The 26,280-nt window shown below is 36.3% G+C and overlaps 2 protein-coding genes across 5 annotated transcripts in view; one reads left to right on the top strand and one right to left on the bottom strand.

Annotated features, from left to right (window-relative positions):
• The window catches only part of VEZT (vezatin, adherens junctions transmembrane protein), a 32,463-nt gene extending 25,422 nt beyond the window's left edge, over positions 1 to 7,041 (bottom strand). For all 4 annotated transcript variants that reach the window (XM_015812736.1, XM_015812728.1, XM_015812721.1 and 1 more), the window contains exon 1: positions 6,923 to 7,041. In XM_015812736.1, coding sequence (XP_015668222.1) covers positions 6,923 to 6,958 — 36 coding nt within the window. In that variant the 5' untranslated portion in view covers positions 6,959 to 7,041. The remainder of the gene's footprint in view (positions 1 to 6,922) is intronic.
• A 155-nt stretch (positions 7,042 to 7,196) lies between these two features.
• FGD6 (FYVE, RhoGEF and PH domain containing 6) overlaps positions 7,197 to 26,280 on the top strand; it is a 50,781-nt gene continuing 31,697 nt past the window's right edge. Inside the window, exons 1-3 of the mRNA XM_015812747.1 lie at positions 7,197 to 7,445; positions 16,740 to 19,125; positions 25,044 to 25,227. Coding sequence (XP_015668233.1) covers positions 7,433 to 7,445; positions 16,740 to 19,125; positions 25,044 to 25,227 — 2,583 coding nt within the window. The 5' untranslated portion in view covers positions 7,197 to 7,432. The remainder of the gene's footprint in view (positions 7,446 to 16,739; positions 19,126 to 25,043; positions 25,228 to 26,280) is intronic.

Below are 26,280 nucleotides of genomic sequence, written 5' to 3' on the forward strand. Positions count from 1 at the left end.
ATTAAATATACAAGATAAAAAGCTATAAAAATATTTTTACAGTAAGATGCTATAGCCAATTGTTCTTTTGTTATGCTATAATACCATGAGTAAAGAATAAATGCTTCCTAAATAAACTGAAATAATCATTCAACTGCATTGCAGAAATAAAAGTTAGCAGGTAGGAAAGAATAAACACACAAAAGGTTATGAAAAAAGCATTTAAAGCATGATAAAGTTTACTTTTTTCACATTAACATCCCTTTATTTAACATACAGAATACATTCCATAAAAAAGAATAAACTTTAAAAAAAATTGAAACTAAGATATAAATGTGAATAATGATTGAATGCATTATCATAACTGCCTATATGTAAGGCATACCAAGAACATTTCTGCTGATGCAAGGAAAAGGAAATGACTAAGACGTTTTCCATTAGATCCTCCCTACTCCGCCCTAATTTATCTCCTGCATATCTAACTTTTTCATTAATGCTTAATTACATAAATTTACAAACTGCTACATATTCAAAGACCATTCTATCCTTGTTTAAAGCTAAAGATGGATCAAAAGTTAGAAGTTAAAGAACACTCTTCAAGAATTACCTTCAACTGTCTTGTGAGACATATGTAATTGCTAAAATAAATGCAGCTGAAATTTTAAGTTTATGCTGAAACATAGATGCCCACAAGACTTACAGGCAAAATGAATCTTGTCTCCTGGAAAATGTGATTCCACCTTTCTCTTAAATACACTTCCAGTGCATCCGAGAGAATTTCTTCCATCTCCCCATTTCTTTCTATTTGTCTCTCCAGGGTGTCTGGAGCAGAAAATCTGAGGTGTAAATCAGAGAAACTGCACCTGTACTTTCATCCAGGTACATTTTTGTGGCATAGAAGCAGAAGAAGCCAGAAGCAACTCACTAAGCTGTTTCTTCTGTTCCTGTGCAATAGGAGGAACCCAACATCAGCTGATAAGATATGAAAGGCTTTTAGAAAGCTAATGCTTAAACGAAATGATGCACATCAATAAAATCTTTTGCAGCTCTTGCCAAGCAATTCTATTTAAAAGTCTTAGTCATACGTTCTTGGAGCATAATCATCTTGGTTTACTTATCAGCTAACGAATTACTCAAATCTCATTTCAGATAAGTATGGGAGAGTAACACTGGAAATGTACATGTTACCATCAATGTGTGAAATTAAGCATCTTATAGAATGCCTAGAAAACCTATAAAATGACAAAAATGGGAAAGTATCAAAGTATAAAATGCTTAATATTTCACACTTTTCCTAGGCATTCTATGCAATGCCAAAGGCAAACCAACAAAACATGTAAAATATGTAAAATACTCCCACTAAAATGCCATTCTAGCCTTCCTTGTTGCAACAAGGCCAATCCTTTTTTTTTTTTAGTAAGATGGTCCTGTACATTATTTTGCATTTCTTTCATTTTCATATTTATCTTTTCAAGAAAGGGTTAGAAATTCTAACTCTTTTCATGATTCTCTTTCCATTACTTTGCCTAAATATATCTTGTCATTCTGCATAATGTCTAGGTATTATCTGCCTAGGGAAAGTATATAGTATATTAAAATAACACAGATATTCATATTTTGCCTAAAATGTTACACATTTTATAGATTTCCTAGGCATTCTATACAATGCCAGCTTTTCACACATTGCCACTAACATATATATGATCTAGGCCAGGGGTAGGCAACCTTGGCTCTTTTATGACCCGTGGACTCCAACTCCCAGAATTCCTGAGCCAGCATGGAGTCATAAAAGAGCCAAGGTTGCCTACCCCCGATCTAGACAGTTCTAAATATCAACATTTTTCTATCTATGTTACAAGTTCTATTGTTTTTATATAAGAGCCTTTCTCATAAGATTCACATGAAGAAACTTTCAAAATCTCATTTTCAGAGTCAATACAACAATATAAGACTTCAAGAACAAAAAACACACTAATCTCCCCTCAAAACTGCTTAATAACTGTGCTCTAATTATCTTGGAATTTAAAATTATCCTCAACAAATGAACAGAATCATACAGATACTGAAAACACACATAAAGAATAATAAATACTGTCACAAACCAGGTTCTATTCTGAAGACCTAAGCATTTCAATTACGTGGTTGTCTTGAATGGAGGATGATAAGGACTGAGATAGGAGCTAACTTCTCAGGTATCCACTAGCATTACAAGAGACCAAAAACTTAACTTAGCTGCAAGATCTCAAGTTAGTTGTCAAGAGAGACAGCCATATAAAGTCGAATATAAATAAATATTGATGATGTTGGCATATATTGCTCCAGTATGAGAATCAGGCCAGATGATGAACCAACTATCCCAACAGGTGGGTCCCCGTATGTTGCAGTCCTGTTGCTGGAACAGCCACAGGCTTCAGAATCAACATATTCATTGATGCCACAATGAAATCACTTTTGATTGTCCAGAATGCAAAACTCAGTCTGCAGGGGCTTACATTTCCACCATTTATCACTTGTCTGCAAGTATAACTTTCAAACTTGCTTGCCAAGTACATAGAAAGAAAAAGCCTAGACTTTACCTGCCCATCAGATCTGTGATTGCAGCCTTGGGGATAAATCAAAATGACCCATTTTTTTTCTGGAACTTTTGGCAGCCTTGCATTAGAGATGTCAAGGCCGGTATCTTTTTCTTGTCATGTTTTTTCCATGCCAATTTCTCACCAGCAAACTATCTGGATTGTTCTATCTTCTCCCCTTGGGATGTTTTTCTTGGATATTACATCTGACTTTCACAATGCTATTTCATTGGCAGATGGTCTGTTCTGCTTTCTCCTATGTTTCTCAAACAGCTTGTTGGTCATTAAGCAAATTTTTCAAAATCACAGTTTGGCCAATCCAATCTTCATGGACATTTGTAAAGCTGTATTTCTACAACTGGATGTAAAGCTTTACTTGTTCTCTACCCATCCCTCATAGTCAGATGTAGAGGTAAGGAGGACAAATGCAAATTCAGAATATTTTCACTGCTTCATTGTAATCTAACAGCAAGACAATGGGCATGATCCTTTCTCTATGGATGAGTTTGTTATATAATAATTCAGTTCATTCTTCACTTTGATGAAGTCATTTCAGGCCAACTATAATTGCCACCTGCACTTTTTAATAAACAGTTCCAAGTCTTCTCTTCTTTCAGAGAAGAGAATTATCAGGTTTCTCTGTCCCTCCTTAAAGATCAACCAAATCATGCCAAGGACTTCTACAATTCTTCTTCTGATGTAATATCAGAAAGACCCTCCCCCTGATTATTGCTGGGCATAATGTTTCTCTTTTTACTGGATTTCAGCTTTCTATCCAGCTAAGAAGCTGAATGTCCATTTTATTGCACCCCTCTAACAGCACAGATCATGTACAGTTATCAATAAATCTAAAATATATCCTGTTCTTTACTGTTCTCTCCTGGTCCTGGAATATAATCTTCCATTCAAATGGGCAGGGGGAAAAGAATTCAGTGTAGAAGGCATTTTGACTGTCAACATAGGAGAGGTGGATTTGAATACTTGATCCACTGTAAAAATTATCCATAAACTGAATGTACTTGAGATATGGCAGATGACATTCAAGTACCGCATTTTCTTTAACAGTTCAGTTTGTAACATCTTTATAAGCCCAAATTATCTCACTGGTAATCAAGGTTTTTGTACCTGCCAGAAGTTTTTAATTCTGAGGAATTAAAAGATAGAAACATCCCCTTCGGTGCCATAAAATGATTGAGAGGCCTGAAAAGGAGTAAATCTTTCCAACTCTAGCCAAATGAGAAATGAAAATAGAAGAGGTGGCCTAGTACCCTCCAGCTACCCATTACCAGAAGTAGGGAGATGAAAAATAGGTGACATATCCAGGCTCACAGAGGGAAAGAAAGAGAAAATAGCAAAAGCATTAGTGCTGAAGCTCACAAAGAGCTACTAAATAGAGAGAACTATTATACAAACTTATCTCAATTGCCTCTCAAATCCATTAAGAGACCTGCCAGAATATTCATTCATTCAGAAGGGCAGGAGGAAAGGATTAGAATATTCTAATCTAGCCAAGTTGTATCTGACTTCAGCAGTGAAACTGAATACCGAATAAGGTTTGGAGAATGATGATTTACTATCAACAGCTGGTGTGAAGCTTGACAGGTAGTTTACATAAACCTAATTTGCTAATTTTACACTTAATTTTCTGTGTTAACTCTAATCAGAAGCATACAGAGAAGAGCAACAAAGATGATTAGGGGACTGGAGGCTAAAACATATAAGGAACGGTTGCTGGAATTGGGCATGTCTAGTTTAACAAAAAGAAGGACGAGGGGGGACATGATAGCAGTGTTCCAATATCTCAAGGGTTGCCACAAAGAAGAGGGAGTCAAACTATTTTCCAAAGCGCCTGAAGGCAGGACAAGAAGCAACGGATGGAAACTAATCAAGGAGAGAAGCAACCTAGAACTAAGGAGAAACTTCCTGACAGTTAGAACAATTAACCAGTGGAACAACCTGCCTCCAGAAGTGGTGAATGCTACAACACTAGAAGTTTTTAAGAAGAGACTGGACAGCCATTTGTCCGAAATGGTATAGGATTTCCTGCCTGAGCAGGGGGTTGGACTAGATGACCTCCAAGGTCCCTTCCAACTTTATTATTATTATTATTAATTATTATTATTAAACAGTTAAAATATAACAATTGGGATAAGAAAAATACCCAATAAATTACATCACAGTGTAATAAAATGTATAACCTCAGAATTTTGAGTATATATACAGTGAAGACCTGTTCATTAACAATGTTATAAGCAACATTCCTAGCAATGATATTCTTCAAAAAGAAAAAATATGCATGTTGGAGAAAATCCTACAACACTGAGAATAGTCTGAAAAACCATCAAATACATTTTGCTTTTTATTCTACATGTCAGTTGGGACAATTTCAAGCTTGCACATTTTTGCTCTCACCCTCAATAATTCCCTTCTCTATTTTTTAGTTAACTATAGTCTACTTTCATATTCTATTTTGAATGCTGGGACCATATCTTCTGAGGGTGATATTCTTATCAGAGAAGTTTTTCCAGAATGAAACTAAGCAATTATAGTTGAATATGCAATAGTTGAACATGTAATTTCCCATGGTAAGCAACTAGGTCCTCTGGATAGTTGGGCTGTATAAATACACAATGCACTTTAAAAAAAACCCATTAGTTTTAGATTACTAGCAGTTTAATATCTGAATAGTATTATAAAATCACAAGGATGGCTTGTTAAATCCATAAACCATTCAAACTGACATTAGAAGTTTCCAATGCCTTCCTTATGGCCACTTCTTCATGAACATGGGAAGAGCAAGGAAGAAAGCTAGGTAACAATACTGTACAGTGGATACCTTGGTATTAAGTATTCAGTTTAAGACAGAAACCTTTGTTGTACAAAAATATTTTGATGTTATTTGCAATTGTTTATGAACACTATATTTAGTTTTGGATGCAAAATTTAAACATGTTCTTACATCACATTTCAAATCATAGTTAACACTGACATAAATCTTATTTTCTCTTTAAAGGTCTAAGTTATCTAAACATTAGAGTGTTAATAGTCTCTAATCAATACTATATAACTACCACTATCAAAATAATATATTATACAATATATACTAATATATTACTTACGCCTTAAGCTACATTCATTATCATAAACTACTTAACAGCAGCCATTTTAACATGCTGCAGACTTGTGCTTCATCCAACTGTAGTCCAGCCAGCAGCCACTCTTATTACACCTTATTTTTATTGCAGCTGATAACTGTACAGTAATGCTGCCCCCTCCTTCCATTCATTATGTATTTTGAATTGTAAAGTTGAGGAAGGGATCATCTCACTAATAACCTAGGCTTCTGCAGCATTAGTATATATCAAGAGTGATCACATGATGTTTACATTTTTGCTTATTTTCACATGCAATTTACAATTGGTAATATTTCCAAAGCAGAATTCAGTTCCATTCCTCTAGTGAGTCCTATGATTATAGAGAGATTGTGGCAGACAACGTTAGAAAAACTTTTGACCTGATTACTAACATTTCCCCAAATCAACAGCCTCATATGACATTACCACAGGGAGCTTTTATATACAGAGATTAGAACTGATAGACTAGCTTAATTCAAATAATCATGTTTGCTTGTATCAGTTCTATCACTTCTATCCCATTGATTGGATTTGGGTAGAGCAGGCTAAAGATCTGCCTAATGTTTTCTAGCAAACCAATTAATATCGTTGGTTTTTGTTAATTTAGTTGCAGGTTTGTTGTTTTTATTTTGGTTCCAGGTTACAAACTATCTTGAGTCCCAGACAGTAGATAATAAACAAAGTTTTACACAAATAAAGGGATATTAACATGGTAATTCATACATCTGGAAGCAATGCCAGTTCACTAAAATGTGTCATAATAAAATGCTACAGAGGATACTGTATTGCTGAAAACAAGTAATATTACCTCGCTGCAAATACGCTTTATTTCTGGGACATCTAGTGTGTAACCTTTCCTCCAATTATTCTTAGGTTGCGATGTAAGTTCGTACTGTTTTCAGTGGGACTTGCTTCGAACTAGACACGAATATGAATAATCTGCTAGTCACTCTTTGGTTCACACCAAACTTCTCCAACTCCATTAATAACACGGCTCCTTCCCTTCCGAGACGAGGTTTCACGACCAGAGACATGGCTGGATTCAGCCGCCCTGGGAAATCCTCCTCCTCCGAAGGGCCCTGCAAAGAGCTCTACCTGCCCTGGCCATGCATCCGTTCTACGACGCCACCTCGTTTCGCCAACGACAGCGTGAGAAAAAAAATAAAGTAGCCTCGCCATCTCTACCAACAGGCACCCAAAACCTCTCCCCCGGCCCCCTTTCGCTACGCTACGCACCTCAAACACCACTTCGTCGTCAAACTCCGGTGTCATCCTTCTCCGCCATCCGTTCCCGTCTCCTCAGGCACCATGGGAAAGCGAGTCCGCCGAGCCCGGCGTTATGATCCCCCCCTCCCCACAAAACCCCACCGCGGCTGCCCAACAACTACGGCTACCCAATAGCCACTGCGGGAAGAAGGGGGAGGAGAAGAATCTGTGGTGTTGCTGCGCAGATTGAACGGCAGAGGAGGTCTTTCGAAGCAGGGGGGGCGCCTGCATTGACGGCATTTGGCCTGTAGGGGTCTCTGTGTTGCAAACCGGAGAACTTTGCGAAGACGGCAACGACCGTCAGTGCCCGTTCAATCAGTCAGTTGCGCTCTTCCACTCTTGGCTGCGGGAATATTATGCAGGAACCGGAGCGACGGGCTGCGCTTTTCGGTGGACTTTACCCTTGCATGCAGCCACGCTGAGAAGAATGGTTATGCTTTAAAGAGGGAGAAAGGGCAAAACGCATGGAAGGGAGGCGCCATGAGTTCAGCGGGTGAGTGCTCGGCATAATGAGCGGGGCGCGAAGAAAAGTGCTGGGAACTTTTCTGGGTACTGGCGACCGCCGCCGCGACAGATGTGGAGGATCCAAAGGTTGATTTTAAAAATGCCCCGCAGCCAGCTGAGCATGAGGGGCATAATAGGAGGAAATGGCTTCTCCTCCTCAGCCCTCTCCGCTCCTTGCTCCCGTTCCTTAAAGTCCCAACAGAGATGGGAGGTGGCTTAAGTTAGGGTCTACTTGTGAGAAACTCTTCAGGATTGGAAAATGCAACTCTTTTTCCTTGTCTCGCGTTTGTCTTCAGTTCTGAGTTCTTTGTTTCATTACCCAAAATAGGTAACTTCAACAGTGCTAGTTAGTTTGTTATCCAGAGTTTGGGTAATAAAACGTCTGCAGGAAAACAACCAAGCTCAGAGAGAGCACCAGGGACCCCCTGAGTTCTTTGTTTTCTTATCTTTCCTGAGTGAAAAGCGGGGTGAGTGAGTGAAAAGATCAACTGCCCTAGAAAGAAACAGTCTCCATGACTTGCATGCCCTCATCCACATTTACTTTACTTCGCAGCCCCTGTTCTTCTCTGTTTGTGAGATCTATGTTATTAAGTTTTCCTAGTCGTATTCCTCTGAGTGACAGCAGAGAGTGAAAAAGTAACTTTTCCTGAGCTCTCTAATATTGTCTAATAAAGTTTATTTTTCCCCCTTGCGATCTTATTAATTGGGAGAAGGATCCTTCGGCTGAACTACACTTTCCTTCGTTGTTGCCAGGATTGAAAAGACCGGTGGGCTAACACATCTGGAGGAAAGCTGAAATAAACAAAGCCCCAATTTCCTGCCTTCTGTAGTTGGAAAAGAATCCATTTTTTCTGTTTTCTTTTCCCATCCTTTTTGGATATACAGAGATCACCTTAAATAGACCCAAGAAGTAGTGTCTGGGAAAAAAAGAGACTTTCAGCTTTTTCCAGGCAAGAAGACTTAAGGATTAAAACATTTATAGGATTTGTGTTTTATATCTAAGAATTTAGATCGGTCTTGTTTGTAGCTGTATTTTGGAAGTTGTGTAAGGGAATGATTTAAGGGATCCTTTGTTGAAAAGGTACATAAATACGTTGGGGCAATTGCTAAGGGCAATTTGATATTAATACTCTTTGTTGACATTTTGAATAGTGAATATGTAAGTAACTCTAAAGCTGTTAACTGCAAATAAAAAAGTTCAGGAATGGATTTGTAATAGTAAGAATTTTCTGATTTAAACTGCTGTGCCAATCAAAAAAGGAAGTTGTTTATAATTGTTTTCTTATCTCTGCCTAAGTCATTGGCATAGTTTTTGCTGTTACTTTAATGTGAATGCCATTGCTCCTCAGAGAAAACATACATTGTTTCTTTTTCAAATGTGGGAATACACACAATAATTGGTCTGCAATGTGTTTTAAAATAGTGTATTTTGAAAATAAACCAAAGTTTTTTTTTATTAAAAAAAACCTGGTGATGACCTGAAGATTACGTATTTATTTACTATAGAACAATGGTATACATGTTTATTCAAAAATAAATTCCAGGGGAATCAGTGGAGCTTAAAAGGTGCCTTCACTTGACACACTAAATAGCAGGCTACCCAATTACATTTAAATAGCATATTTTAACAAATACGGCCCTCAAAATTAGTTTATGATCACTGTGTTGTGAAAACAGCTATTTTTGGGGAGCATGTAAAATTGAACTTAATCAGAAAATCAAGCACTAGTAGACATATAATTATGATAGAGTTTCACTTTGGATACTACTTTTGGCCAGTATTTTGTTCACATCATACTTAATTGCAAATAATTGCATTTATAGTTTTCTTCTTGAAGTTAACTTTGGAATTCATTATTTTCTTGTAAATATATATAGAATTGAAGCCATGGCTAAAAACTTATAGTGTGCTTCACTCTGGAGACTGGAGACTGACCTAATAAAATATAATTGTGATATTTTGTTCTTTGGGTTTAGGAGCTGTCAGTACTAAAGTTGCTCTGAATAATAGTGGTTTACTGGGAAACATACTACATTTTCATTAGCAGTGAAGTAAACAATTGGATAAAAAATAGTTGTTAAGCAATTTCATTGTAAAGTATGTACATACTTACCTATATAATTACCTCTTCATGTTGTTTTACTGTGATGAAGAAATGGAACATGAGATGGTTTATCTGGATACAGATATTTTAGTCTGTTTCTGTAAACATGTATATACTCTTCTCATATTTGTATGCTGTATTTTATTAGTATATAAAGTTGTACATTAGTATTTATGAACTCATTTTTGTATGAACTAACCAGAATTGCATGATTATGCAGCTTCCTTTTTTTCTATGCAGGAATAAATAATATTTCTATATCAGGAATGAGTACAGTCATACTAGCTAATGATAGACATGAAAAGTGGCATGGAAAAGTCATAGAATCAATATAGCCATGGTAGTCTAGAAATTTATGGGCCTTTGGAATTTAAATGCATACTGAAAGCACCACTAGATTTTTGATAGTGATTGTTGTCTATGGGATTAAGTCTATATAGGAGTAAAACTGAAACTCTTATCTGTTATCCATTTGGTGACGCTGACAAATAGTTTATATTCTGAGTGAGCTCTGGACTTTGTAAACTATCACTAGGTCTAATTGCTACTTTTTTTTTTTAGAACTACACTTGTATGAGATGCAATGCTAAATACATACATTTACCATTAATGGTAAATGTTAATGCTATTTTGCTTTAGGTGTCTTAATATTTAATGCAACTTTCATTGTGATATTTCTTATTTTTTTAAGTATATAACAGTGATGGCGAACCTTTTAGAGACCGAGTGCCCAAACTGCAACCCAAAACCCACTTATGCATCGTCGGGTGCCGGGTGGGTGTGGCCCATTGGGTGGGCATGGCTGCGGTGGTAACGGCAGGCTGGGTGGGACTAAAAAGTTCAATCAATCAATCAATTCCAACTTTGCAAGATCTTTTTTTCCCCGCGAGAAGTTGAAATTGACTGATTGATTGAACCTTTTTTTTTTGCACACGGCGGCGGCCTAAAGCGAAAAGGTTTTATAAAACCCAGCTGAAGGGCTAGGACTGGAGCGATGGCGCGTGCCCACAGAGAGGGCTCTGAGTGCCGCCTCTGGCACCCATGCCATAGGTTCGCCACCACTGGTATATAACATACCTTAATCAAGATCAGGAGGGCCAAGGCATTAGATCTGAATTTCTTTCAAGATATCTAATGATTTGCAATAAATTGATAAATTTACTACAAATCATTTGATATCTTGAAAAAATTGTGGTTAAAAACATCACCTTCCTTCTAAATTAGGCTGCTCTAATGAAGCTGATTTGGAGCTTATCAGAAGTGTCTTTTTGTTTGCTGGGGCCTGGCTTTGAGGTGGCTTTGAAGAAGCAATACAGAACTGACTTTTAAAATAGTAGAGTATTACTGTAAAGCAGGGCTTTTCAACCTTTTCACCCATTGTACCACTTTTAGGATATGGCAATATCCGAGTACCACCAGTCACCTAGCAAGGTGTCAAAAACTTGATGACCCCCCCCAAAAGTGATAAAGTACAGGTAGTCCTCGACTTACAACAGTTTGCTTAGTGACTGTTCGAAGTTACAATGGCACTGAAAAAGATGCCCCCCAAGCCACAGCCAAGCAAGACACCTGCCTGCCCATCCAGCGGCGCTCTTCCTCCTGTCCAAGGTTTTCATTGTTGTGAGCATTTCTGTTGAGGATTGGCAGCAGGGGTGGGGTGGGGGTGTTTGGTTTTTATTCCCCCCCATCTGCTGGGTGGTTGCAGCAGGTTTTGGTCACTTCACATGACCCTGGGACACTGTGACCATCATAAATATGAATCAGTTGCCAAGCATCTGAATGTAAATCACAAGACCCTGGAGAGGCTGCAACATTCCAGCTGATTGGTGCTTCTTCAGGGCTCAGCAGAAGCACCAGGATCAGCGCCGAGCTCCAGCTGGAGCCTGGCGCTGATCCTGGCGCTTCCGCTGAGCCCTGACAGCCCTGCAGCTCCAGCCATCTCTCACTCAGGCTTGTGCGGTGCTGCCAGAGGTTCAGCTCATTCCCCTCCCCCGCTACCACTTTTCTAGGATGGTCACGTACCACCTGCCAGGTGCCAATGTACCACAGGTGGTACCCGTACCACTGGTTGAAAAGCCCTGCTGTAAAGGACTAATTAGTAATTATATTATTCGATCAAGCCCATATCTCTTACTTTTTATTTCTTGCCATATAGTTGTTGCATAGTTGTCTGTAGGTATATTTTGGAATATTTTTAAGTTTCTTCATTTCTGCTTAATTTTTTTTACAGATTCATAACTGCCATATGAATTGTAGAAAGAATTGCTTTTGCTTTCAGTAATGTTATATATTTTCCTAAAGCAATATTGGCGATAGAAGTAAAAAGGAAGTGCAACAAACATTACGTTGCTACTAAACAGCTATTTTTAATAAATAGAGGTAGTCGTCAATTTGCAATCATTGGTTTGGTGACCTTTTGAAGTTACAATAGCACTGGAAAACTGACGATACTTGCACTTACAACCATCACAGCATCCCTATGGTCATATGATCAAAATTTGTGTGGTTGACATTTGAAATGTATTCATGATGATTGCAGTATCCCAGGGTCATATGATTACCATTTGTGACATTCCCAGCCTGCTTCCAACAAGCAAAATCAATGGGGAAAGTCAGATACCAACCTTGGAAGGATGGAAGGCTGAATCAACCTTGAGCCAATTGAACTCCTGCAGTGTGCAGAATTAGCCTGCAGTACTGCATTCTAACCACTATACCGCCACGGCTCCTGGTAGAAGCCAGTCAAGACAAAACTAGCATTGTTCTGGAATTGAAAATCAGCTTCAGATCTCGATTTTAAAGTTGTTTGAAAGCTAGGCAGAGGTAACATTGTGTCATAGTTACTTCTGACATTGCAAGAGATAGAGCGTATGTGTTAAGATCTGCTTCTACTTTTAATTCTCATTAATTGAAGAAAAGTGTTGTTTTCGGTGTTCTTTTTGCGGAGTATTCTTCTAAACTAAGATGTTCATTGAGAGGCAAAATACATGATTATGAAGAGAGAAGATTAAAAGTCTGTCCAAGTTTCTTTTTTTAAAAAGCTACTCTTGGTTGAGCACTATAAGTATGTTACTGTTTTCAGGTACATTAAATTGGAAGAAAACTTACTTAAATGCAGTTGGCTTAATTCTTGTAGACATTGCATAAGGTTGCACTCTTATAATTTTGGTGCTTATAGAATTTCTATTTCTTTTCAGATTGTGTTAAGTTAGTGTTATTTCCTGTTAGCTTTGGCTTTAGGTTAATTATATATTTTCTAGGATTTGCGGAGCCACCTGAAAGGATTTGTTTATTTTTTGAAAATGGCAGTTAGTAGTTTCAGCAGTGGCGCAGCTTGTATGAACCAGTGGAGGGTTTTTTTCCCTAACTGAAACTCAATAAATTTTCTGTTTAGAATAAATATTAGTGCTGAAGTATTAAAGTATTAAGATAGGCTTTATTAGAATATAATAGAGCTGGAAGGGATCTTGGAGGTCTTCTAGCCCAGCCACCTGCTCAAGCAGGAGAACCTATACCATTTCAGATAAGTGACTGTCTAGTCCAGGGGTTCCCAACAGGGGGTGCTCACACCCCTTGGGGGTGCTAGACAATATTTCAGGGGTTGCGAAAACTTGGGTTTAGAAGTTTCAAAATTATAGTGTATATGCATAATTCATTTTGAACTTTTGTAAGGGGTGCGAGAATATATCAGAAGCGTTCTAGGGGAGCGGGGTATAGAAAAGGTTGGGAACCACTGGTCTAGTCTCTTCTTAAAAACTTCCAGTGATGGATCGCCCATGATTTCTGAAGGCAAGCTGTGAGGCTTCAACATTTATTTAATTTAAACCCACTTTTCTGCTCAGAAAGGCATTCAAGATTGTTTGTCCTTTTTATTATTTTAATTTATACTCCTTTTGGGTTTTGAATATATTTGGTCATTTTCTAAAATTTTACATGGTAACTATTTACCTTTTCTCCCTTTCTCCTTCCCTTAAAGTTCTAAAGAACATCTTCTGGGATTTTGTGAGTCATTTCCTTTTATGTTTACACCTTCAAGCACCTGAAAGGAATCACAGCCATGTTACAAGCAGCATCAATATTTTTTTTAAAAAAGCTTGCAACAAACTGGAAGAAAAATTGATTATATTCTGGTGTATTTTTGTTGTGCGTAATGCTAATAGCTATTATGGGAGAACAGTGGTTAGGAAACATTTAAATAAGAATTTAAGAAAAAAAATAAACTTATGACTAAATAAAAGAAAAATTTTGTAATGAAGATTGAAGAATACTGCTTCACTGGCAAAAGTAAGGGAAGTATTTGTTGAAATTCCCTTTGTGTATAAGAAATTGCTTTTATTCTGAGATTTTACAGATAGTTTTTACATTTGAAAGCAACCACTGAGAGATTATTTACTATCATGATTGAGCAAAGAAGTCTGAAGCATTTTGAAGGAGAAATGAATTGTTAAAACCCCGCTGACTGTGATTCATAATTGATAAAACTTTTTTTAGAATATATACTTTATTAGGAAAATCAAAAGGCAAGTTTCAGCCTGGGCTAAATTGAACAATATAGGAGTCCTGCATTAATTAGAACTGTAGGTGGCTGCTAAACAATTTGGGGACTTTCCTGTGAAAAATATTATTTTATGACATGACTCTTCCCCTTAATTTGTAGAACCGAAATTGGTGTAATAGAGTCATGACATAGGGTAGATTGAGAGAATAAATATGTATTGAAAATGCAACTTGAGACAATGGAAGCATTAAGCTAGAATTTCTAAGTATGCAAATTTTCATTTTGAATGCTTGCATAAAATGGTTACAATAAAGTAGGTATATTTAGGATTACGGTTAAAAGGCTATTTTCGCTTTTAAATAAGGTGGTTTGCTTGAGGGAAGGAAATTTTTAGTCATCAGCTTAGAGTAGTTATGAATATTTGCAGAAAAGGTAGCAGGATTTCTGTTTTGGGTAGTGTAAAAAATGATCTAAATTTAGTTTTAAAGGTTACATATGGATTGATAAACCAATTGTTTATAATATCTTGTAGTCACTAACATTGGACAATCTATCTTTCATCAGAGAGTATACTATCCAGATATTACAATATGTGACAAACTTAGAGAAAGGAGGGTTTGTTTATCTTTGAAAGCAGATGTAAAGGCAAAAATGCTATTAGTATGACAGGATTATTCCAAAATAACTTAATTTTCTCCAAGAATCTACTTTCTGCAATTACTGTGTGATACCAGGAAAACATGTGTTTGGTGTAAGGAATTGCAGACAGATGCTATAATTAAAACACCGTATATTCCAGAACACTTCTTTGCTTTTGAATATAAAATGCTATAGGCGATTTGATATATGTGGGTGCTACTGTTTAAATTTCACTAATTGGATTAAACCCAGGAAAAGTATAAAAGCTTCCTTATTCTCACTACAATTTTCTGGGGTAATTTAAGGTGAGAGGTGGTGATGACTTAAAAGTAATCTTATGAGCATTCCATGGTCAAATAATAATGAATCCAACTCTTCCCAACACTGCAATATTAGTTAAATTGGAAAGTTCTCTGAAAGAACTATCTACAAATAGGTCTGTGGTCCATTAGTGTTGATTGTTTCTTAAATTGTTATAAGTTACATTATTTATATCAATGTTTTATGATTAAGAAAGAAAAAGCTTGGAAGTTAAAACAGAGTGTGATTATTATGACAGAACTTGTTTGTCCTGAATATTAAAAAAAAATGAGACCGATGTTGAAAATTGGAAATGATGCATTGTCTTCAGGTTTGCTCGGTAGCCTAGATTTTTTAGTTTCAGAAGAGGGAAGAAATCTTCAGTTGCCAACTGGAGGATATAGTATTGGTTTATGCACGTAGCTTTCTACAGAAAGGTGGGATTTTGATTTCTAACAAATTAAAAGCCTAACAACAATTTTTTAAACTTCTTTTATTATGGCCAAATTGAAATAACCTTTTAGACATGGCTAGTGCATTAAAAATAAAATATGATAGAAAATACTGTAGAAGCTTCAAAACTGGGAGCATCTCTTTGCCAATTGTGTAGGGTAAGCTGTTAGGATTTGTAATTCAACAACATCTGGTAGGTCACAGGTTCCTTAAATTGAATGACAATCTTTAGACAAGTTAAGCAAACCATTTGGCAAATTCACATATTAGCTGAGCTTCCGTATCACAATAAGTTATGTTATGGCCTGTCTCATGTATTTTTAGCAATTTGGTTTCTTCAGTATAGTTGAGAACTTAGCGTATTGTATGAACCTATTTGTGGTACATATGCTCCCCCCAACAACTTCTATATGAAATTGCTAGGGGAGGTCATCTACCTGTTTGAGCTTTGGTGTCACCACTATACTGATGATATCTGATTATATCTTTCATATCTGGACTGGCTAAGTGAGGTTGTCAGGATTCTATCCCAGGGCCTGGAAGCTGTGCAGGTTTGGATGGGGAGGAACCATCTCTGACTCAATCCTACCAAGACCAAGTGGTTGTGGATAATTGGGTCGTCCAGATCTGAGTATATTCCATCTTTGGTCTTGGATGAATTAGCACTTCCCCCTTCAAGGTTGGTGCACAATCTAAAGGTCTTCCTGGACTGGCAACTCTTGCTTGAAGAACAGGTGACAGCTGTGGCCAGGAAGGCCTATGTACAATTTCATCTGATACTCCAATTGCACCCTTTTTTAGATTGTGCCATTTAGATCAAGGGTCCCCAACCCCTGAGTTGTGGCGCATTACTGGGCCATGAGCCGTTTGGAACCAGACTGCAGAAGCAGCAGATGAGCACATGCGTGCATCCCTATTTATGTGAGCAGCAGGCAAGCACCTGTGCGCGGAACTCCATTTGCACGAGCAGTATGCATGCCCACCCCTTGTGCAAATGGAGCTGCACACATACATGCGCTTGCCAGCCGCTCACACATAATAATTCCCTCTTGGCAAACAAACATTTAGAGTCACTCAGGACAGTGAGATAGGTGGCATATCAAATAAACAAACAAACAAACAAACATAATTAAATCATTAGCACTAATGTTCCTTATCATTTGTTGAAGTTTTTCATTACAGAGAGATCTATTTCCATAAAGTATGAAGGCTTGCATTTTATAACTTACACAATATTATTCTGACCAATCTAATATTTCTCTTTTTTTTCTTTTCCCCTCCTTTCTAGAAACTAAGAAGCCACCAGTTGCCCCAAAACCAAGACTGGTGATAGGACACAAAACAGTACCGCCTCCTGTAGCACCAAAACCAGAAGTTGTGGTGGTGGATGTTTTGCAGTCCTCAAGAAAAACAAAGCCAGTGATAGCACCAAAACCAAAGGTGCTTAAATGCTCGACTGTTCCTGAAGTTAAAACTGTCCCCACTTCCATAAGGAGAAATTTAAAGACTTTAGAAGATCACAAAAAAGACTCTTCTGAGTACTTGCTTCATCTGAATTATAAAAATGGGATTCCAACAGACAACGCGGCTTATATTATATCTCTGTGTTCTTGCAGCTTTGAATGCATTCATAAATGTGGAAATAGGGAGGATACACACAAAAATGCAACCATTTTTGAACAGTTAGAAAACCTAGAGAACATTGATATAGATGAACAACCATCATCTCTAAAACGTGGGACAATATTTGAAAGCAATAATGAAAACAACTTAAATAACTACAATATCGTCTTAAAGGCTAATGATATAGAGGAAAAACTTGAAGATGTTATGATACAAAATGTTTTCCCTAATAATGGCCATTTGAGGCAAAAACATTTAAGTGAACTTGAAACAGTTAATACTATTAATTCTAACAAAAATGTTAAAATAGAATTTACAGACTTTTCTCCACCTATATTCAATATTGAAGAACTTAAGGACAGATCAGATAATGATGCGAAGTTAGCTGCTGTTGAATCTGAAATGTTAGAAGTTCCTCTTTTGACTGAAAACAACAATAATTGTTTCTCTTTGAGTAATCCAGCACATATGGAAAAAATGGGTGTGGATAATACATCTATGATACCTTGCAAAAAAGACAGTGACAAACTTTCATTTGGAACCAACTCTGTAATATCAACTAAATCTTTTCCAATTCCAAAACCAAGAAAGCTACACACTCCCTGTCTAGTTCATCAAGATGGCGTAGATGTTTCAGAAGAGGATGAATGTGATAGTTCTGGGATTCATGAGTTTTCCATTAAGAATACAACAAAAATTAATGTTCTAGTTCAAAGTGTTTCCTATAAAAATCAGGAACATAAAAGTGCAGTGGATAAATCTGAAGTACCTTCATATTCTGTAAGAAAATTACATCCAACATCAGAATCTACTGATTCCAAAGAATTGATTCCACCAAGCCAGTCTTCTGAAATTGTACATGAACACTGTCAATTCTTACAAAATATTGGGCATTCTTCAGACCTTAATTCAATAAACCCTTCCATTAACATAATGGACGATAACAGTATGTTGGCAACTGATGCTAAAGAGACTGGCTTTGTAAGGTGTAGTAACCTATCAATGAGTTTGCCTAAACAAATAAAATTATCATGCAATCAACCTTTATCTGCCTTGATGACCCTTGATAACTCTGCACAAAAAAAGGATGCTAAAGATGCTTACTTAAAAGGTGAAAGTTCATCTCGAATCATTCCTCAGAAACCTCAAAGACATGGCATTGCTGTAGCTGGGCTATTGAAAAAATCTGCATCAGAGGAACTGTTAGACACAAATGCTTACTTTTCTAGTGAAAATAAAACTTTGGAGGCTCCTTTGGGGGGGGCTCGGATAAGGCATTTCTCAGGCAGAGAAGAAAATGCAGTCCTATTGTCTGATACACTAACACCACCTTTGGAAAAACCAGTTTGGAAATTACCTCATCCTATTCTTCCATTTTCAGGAAACCCAGAAATCTTAAAAAACACAAAAAATGCAAAAAAAGTGGAAAACCTCAGCACTGTAACAAAACCTCGAGCCAAATCCTTGTCTTCTGTAGATATGGACAGAATACACAAGCCTCCAAAAGAACCTCAAAAGAAAAGCTCACTAAAAAAATTCCTAAACATGAAATGGTCTGTTTGGATGTTGAAAAGTGACTTCCAGAAATTTCTGGCAAAGGGCACACAGTCTACAGATAATGCCAATGGGAATATTCTTAGCAGAGAAGGGCCTGGCAAAAATGGGAATGCAACTACCATGGCAAATGGAAGGAAAACTAAACCGGCAAAGGCACATTCAGCAGAAATAGGCAGCTTTTTCTCACAAAAGGGAAAACAAAAAATCAAAGGTCGGAATGAAATTGAAATCAATCAAAGATCAAAGTCTTTAGATGAACAGACTTTTTCATTACAAGGACACTTGAGTTCTCTTACTCAAGACAACATACATGAATATGAAAATGCGAGCCATTACGAAGAAATCCCAGAATATGAGAATTTGCCTTTTGCAGCTACTGATAAAAAAATATGTTTTGACAGGCAAAATTCTAGTGGTGCTGAAAATCAGGATGCTAATATGTATGAGGTGGAAGAGCTATATGAACCTACAGGGAATTGTTTGGAGTTTGGCAGGTAAGGTGCTAAAATGGAAAATGTATAGGTGTAAGTACGGGTGTGATTTTTCCATTGCATCAATCTATATTGATTGATGTGTACAGTCACCTATTGTGGTTTGTAAATTGTTTATGGCATAGCATTATGCATGAAAGCCTACTTTTTAAAACTACAATTAGCATGATATGTGAAACATTTTATTATTGCTGCCATCTCTATGCTCTAAATAGTTTTTAACTTATCCAGAAGCATAGTTACATAGTTATATCTCTATATATGTCTGAATCACTTTTATTATTTTACTGATATGTGGTTAATAAGAGAACTTTTATTGGTTGCTGTTATTGGTTACTTTTCCATTTTTATATTTCGTTTAAATACATACTTTTCTTTTCTTTTTTGATGGATCACTGGCTTGATTTTGTCTGAAGGCAGTTTATGGCATAAGCAATTTGACTTTTTGAACAATAGTTAACTTTTATCCTAATCCACGAGAAAATGTCCTTAAGCAGCTGAATGTGGAAATATAATGATTGGACATCCATATGAACAACTACAAACCTGAACTAAGTTTGATGAAGTGATTGCAAACTTGCATACAAATCTCACTGATGACTTCACTGGATTTGAAGATGATATATATATATATATTATTAATTGATTGATTTAGTAAATTTATATGTCTTCCCCCAATCACAGGTTACTCCAGATAGCTTACAACATTAAAAATCCACACCATAAAAACCTATACTTGTTAGAATTATAAAATTGTCTAGTCTCAAAACAGAAATTGCTATATTCATTTGGTAGATGTTGAACTTTTTTCCTCTTTAATTTTCTGCTTTAAACATGGTACCTGATCAAATAAGTATAATAAATTGCACTGTTTGTATTGGCTCGTTATATGGTACCATGTTAAAACTATTGTTTTTTAAAAAAACATAACTGACATAGCCTCAACTTTTTTGACAACTTAAGAACTGTTTGTCAACTGGAAATGTATATAGCCTGTGAGAACTGATGTTTGAAAGTGAGATGTTGCTTGACTGTAAATTTGAGGTCCGCTCAAGTAAATGTTTTTTATTATAAACTATTGGCAAAATATAACCAGGAATCTATTTATTTGCTGGATACGGCTAGAACAGGGGTATCAAACTCAATTTCATTGAGGGTCGCATCAGCATTGCGGTTGCCCTCGGGGGGGGCGGGGTGTGTGTGGCCAGGGTGGGTGTGGCCTACTGAGTGGGCATGGATGGAATGGGTGTGGCCTACTGAGTGGGCATGGATGGAATGGGTGTGGCCTACTGGGTGGGCATGGCCAGCTCTACATCGTTCGCATCAATGGTGCCTGTGGGGGCCTGGGCAAGAGTGGGACAGATCTGAGGGTCTCTGGCAGAAGGGAGTGGGACCAGGACCACTTCCAGGTGATGATGCATTTCTTCATTTCTCACAAAGGGTGACACCTCCCCAGCATGCACCCAGGGGGCGGGGCCGACGCAGCAGGGGCTGGTTCCTCGCTGTTTCTAGACGGCCTTGTGGAGCTGAATGCATTTCAGCATAGATGGCCACCACAAAATTGTACATTGGCTCCCTCCCGGACGGCCTGGGCCAGAGCCAAGGCAGCGGGGGCCGTTCCCTCACTGTTTCCAGGATGGCTTCGCGGGCCACATGAAACCACTTAGCGGGCTGCATCCGGCCCCCAGCCTTGTGTTTGATATGTCTGGGCTAGAATAAAACTGTTACTACTTTAAAGCTATAATTAAGAAAAAGTGCTAAAATCAAATATTCTCTTAAAGAGGACTTGTATTCTACTTAAGTATTTTGTATATCTCCAGAAAATGAATAAACTGTGATACTTTTGAGAGAATATGTAGATCAATCCAAATCTCATAAAGACATAGCATATACTAAAAAAGATTAGTTAAATTCAAATCGTGTAGAACTATTTAGTGAGGACAGGAAATAGTTCTTCAAGTAACAGAAAATATGTAGTGATGCAGAAGTCGTTTTCTCCCTGCATGGCATAGAATTTGTAACTGAATGACTAAATTTTAAACTTTAACTGATCTAAAGAATGTATTGTTTCTAGAAAGTGTTTGCTTTTGGCCAATAGAACTGCTAATGCTTTTTACAGATAAATTGAATTAATTCTAGAAAATTGTATAATAACACTAATCTGATAAATTGTATAATAACACTAATCTGATATTTATAAAATATTACCTTGAACATATCCAGTTCAGTCAAAAATGATCAAGGTCAGTTTTCTCTCTCTCTCTCTCTGTCTCTCTCTTTTTATCTTTCTCTCTTTATCTCTCTCTCTATATATATACACACATACACACATCTCTCTCTCTCTCTTTCTCTTTCTCTTATCTCCTCTCTCTCTCTCTCTCAGAGAGAAAGAGAGAGAGAGAGATACACATATATTTCCATAGTCGTTGTTTCCAAATTTATAATTTAATAGACTTGATGCAAAAAATAGATTTGAAAGGAAGAAGGAAAAACTATTTGTTGTAATGAACTTACCATGATTTTTTTCATTATTTGCCACGATCAGTCTCCAGACTATGATTTTGTAACTATGTGCCCTTAAATATTGAAAAACGAAATCTGTAAAAAGTAGATTTAGCCCATGAATCAAAACAATGTATTGCCTGAATAATGTTTGAATTTAAATACCTGGAATTTATCTGGAACAGATAAAGATGGGGAAATAAAGAGAAAATTAATCCTAGGGAGTAAATTAATAACAAAAGCATATAACATCTTGGAGGATGATGATATACCATGATGAGAAAGGTCATAATAGTGAAAAACATTATCTTCCAGTGGTAAAACATGGTTGCGATAATTGGACACTAAGAAAAGGTGAAAGAAATTAGACTGCAGGTAGTTCTCAACTTAACGACCACAATTGAGCTCCAGATTTCCATTGCTAGGCGAGACAGTTGTTAAGTGAGTTTGCCCCATTTTACAATCTTTCTTGCCACGGTTGTTAAGTGAATCACTGCAGTTGTTAAGTTAGTAACATGATTGTTAAGTGAATGTGGCTTTTCCATTGAGTTTGTTTGCCAGAGATTTGCAAAAGGTGGTCCCATGACCCTTGGACATTGCAACTGTCATAAATACAAGTCAGTTGCCAAGCATCTGAATTTTGATCATGTGACCATGGGGATGCTTGGCAACAATCATAAATGTGAAAAATGATCATAAGTCACTTTTTCAATACCATTGTAACTTTGAATGGTCACTAAATTAATTTATTGTTGTTAACAACAACAACAACAATAATAATAAGTAGTAGTAGTAGTAGTAGTTGGAAGGGACCTTGGAGGTCATCTAGTCCAATCCCCTGCCCAGGCAGGAAACCCTATACCATTTCAGACAAATAGCTGTCCAGTCTCTTCTTAAAAACTTCCAGTGTTGGAGCATTCACAGCTTCTGGAGGCAGGATGTTCCACTGATTAATTGTTCTAATTGTTGTAAGTCGAGGACTACCTGTACTGTCAGTCCTTTGAAGTAGGCAAGGACAAATAGAACAGCAAGAATTTCAGGAATCTCTTCTTTGTTGTAAGGTAGCATAACAAAATCTTCAAAGATAACAGTTTCACTCTACCACATTTTATGAGAAACAAAATAAAGGCGGGGCTATGATGAGTTTCTCTCCCAGGCTTTTCTTTTTTCCCAGGGCTGACTAATTCTTTTTCTTCTCCCTTATTGGTTCATAGCTCCCTTCTTCCTACTCAAGCCAGGTCTACATACTTTAACATCTGTTTTGAATTATTGATTTTGAAATAGAATCAAGAGTATCATGGACTGCAAGAACAAACAACCAAATATGCAAGACAAAACTTGTATATTTGGAGCACCTGGCTGGATAATAAATAATGGATTAGCAAAAAAAATATGTGAGCCAGGTTGAGGAAATAGAAGAAAGGAAATACAACAGATAAATTTGGATAGATGGGATCAAAAAGATTATTGGAATGTCTATGGAAATGCTATACATTATTACTAGAAGCAGGTCAAGACATAGCATCTGTCTCTACAGTCATTGGAATAAAACTGTCCTCTGAAGTTAGCATGACAAAAATCTAATGCAGTATTCTTTTATTTAATTGAGTTAATTTGCTGTAAAAGTAAAATCAAGTAATTACATTCAGCAAACTAGAATGCTTCCTCTAGGTATATGAGAAGATGTGTTGGTTTATAGGCTGTGACAAACTATTTTTCATCAAAGAACAGTGTAATGACTCAGTGGTGATTTATTTCACATGACTGCTTATGCAGAAGTTTCTCTTTCCAAAAAGAAAAAAAAGAGAAAGAAACCTTACTATGTGGTAATCCTTAACCTGACAGCGTGGGAGATGTTTTAATTGAGCCTAGTATGCTATATTTTTAGCTTATATATTGAAATACATTGATATTCAGAATTAACCTTTTTGGGGATCTCTCTTGAAATCAGTATGTGAGAAATTCTGTGACCACAGAATCTGGCCTTTCTGGGTGTTTGACATTTGCACCTTCTGTTATGCTTTCCAATATAGCTTCATGTGTTCAATATCTTTATTTTAAGGCAGGGATTCTCAGACTTTGGGATATCACAATTCTTTAAAATGAATTTTACAACCCTTTATGAATAAAACTAATGGTTTTACTACGGAAATATACTTTGATTATATTTATGTGGATGCATATGCCCAAAATAATCTTTTATAATATGAATAATAATTTTAAAAGTACAAATTGTTGATTTACCATTTCTTTATGCAGGAAGCAGTATAAAATTCATTTATAATTTAGTAATTCTCAGAAACCTAAGCTCAATTATGGTGCCTGAGGCACTTTTTAAAAGAATTGTAATACTTTAAGTTGCTTATGATCTTAGCTATTTGAGCTGTTGCTTAGGGCCACACCTCAGGCAAATAACCCTCATTTGTCTCCGTTCATACAACATCCTAAATTAGAATGAAACCACAATTTAATTTAGTGAGAACCTCTTATGGTCTACATAATGTGTCCCAGAATCATAATGCCAGATAACACATCCATTCTGTGCCCAAATATTCTAGAGCTTGGAATATTAGAGCCTTGTTTAATTTTAAAATATTTTCAGGCAATTATTTCAATTTTCATATTTTATTTGCAGCAGCATAGCTATGAATTGCACAAGGTAAACACTTTCTACTAGGAGTATTGATGTGATAAATGAGTTTATACCATTTTATGCTTAACTCAAAATACAATGCCATGCCATATTTTTGATGCTAACTTAATGTGCTTACTAGTATGCTACTGCAAAATATTTGGTAAGGTTCTTATTAGGCAACATTTAAAACATTTCATTATTTAATATTATTACAGGAGATCAGTATATAAGATAATCCAATTAAGATAATTACAGCTAATGAACAATTATGATATTTTGGGTTATTTTTATTTATTAAGAAAGTATATCCTAAGTTCTGAGCTGGCTGGTACTTATATAATACAGCAGATAACATTAATATTTGGATAATGTATATTTTAACTGTGCCTTCAGAAACCTTTGAATATCAGTATGCTTTTGATTGAAAGTGAGTATGGGTAAAAATGATTTTGAAGTCATTAGAAAACAATAAAAAAGCTCATCTCTCATTATTGTGGGACAGAAAAATGAATGATATAAGGCATTTTGACATTTTACCAGTAAAGATAAAAATTTTAAGACATCCACCAAATAAGGTAATTTATAAAGAGACTTGGATGATCACATTAACAATTGTGATTGAACAAGATTTGTTTTCCTTTGTGAAACTGTTACTTCTTTCTTTGTGGATTGTATTACACAATTTATAGTTGTGTTAATAGTTAATAGATTTCTACAGTGAACAGCATTATGTGCTTCAGCCAACAATTAGATGGAACTTTGCTTATGTTACACAATGTTGTAGGTCATCAGCAGAACGTGATGGATCAGAATTGATGTTAGAAGATATACATTCAGATGATGAAATAATGCCAAGAGACATGAACAGTTCTGATGATGATGATGATGATGATGATGATGATGATGATGATGATGATACCAATTCAGATTCCAGTAAAGGGGAGTCTGATGCACAAGAAAACAAGCAGGTAAGACTAACATTTAGTTACATAATCTATTTTGTCATGAGTTTTTAGAGAATATTGTAGCAGTTGGAAAAAATGAAATCAATAGAAAAACGGAGTATGCCATGACTTCTTTTATTAGAGAAAAGACAATATTTATATTTATTGATGCCTGGAAACATCTTTTCCCAAGTTTTTATGAAACCCCAATATTTTTATAAAAAAATGAACTTGTATTTTATGGTTTTGATGATTAGACAGGATAGATAGTAGAAAGAAAGAAGTCGTGAAGTAAGTTTAAAGAGTGAGGCTAAAATATATTTCTAACTGCTGTAAAAAATAGCAGAAGCCACTTCTTTATGTTTTTTTCCTTTATCTCTTTATCTCTTGCTTTTCTTCTACAGGTAGTCCTCGACATATGACCACAATTGAGCCCAAAATTTCCATTGCTAAACAAGACAGTTGTTAAGTGAGTTTTGCCCCATTTTATGACCTTTCTTGCCATGGTTGTTAAGTGAATCACTGCAGTTATTAAGTTAGTAACGCAGTTATGAATGAATCTGGCTTCCCCATTGACTTTGCTTGTCAAAGATCACAAAAGGTGATCACATGACCCAGGATATTACAACCATCATAAATACATGCCAGTTGCCAAGCATCTGAATTTTTATCATGTGACTGACTACAAGGATGTTCCAACAGTTGTAAGGGTGAAAAGCAGTCATAAATCACTTTTTTCAGTGCCACTGTAAAATTCAACAGTTACTAAATGAATAGTTATGAGTTGAGGACTACCTGTATTTTCTTATTGCACTTTTTTTTTGTTCATTCTTTGTTTTACTTTTTTTATTCTAAATTAGTTTGCTGCAATACTTATTATTGTTCTTAACGTGTGTGTGTGTGTAAAAATAAAATCAGCTGTCAGTTAATTGAATAGTCATCTGCATATGGAACATTATGCAACTGAATATAGAAAACAGCTGCACACAGTAAAACTATAGGAGAAATTTTATGTATAAAAATGTTGTCTAAAATACACATAATCCAGTTTTTTTACCCTTCCTATGTTGCTTTTTT

This window comes from Protobothrops mucrosquamatus, unplaced genomic scaffold, assembly GCF_001527695.2.
Source record: "Protobothrops mucrosquamatus isolate PMUCROS unplaced genomic scaffold, P.Mucros_1.0 scaffold_65, whole genome shotgun sequence".
Taxonomy (NCBI): Eukaryota; Metazoa; Chordata; class Lepidosauria; order Squamata; family Viperidae; genus Protobothrops; species Protobothrops mucrosquamatus.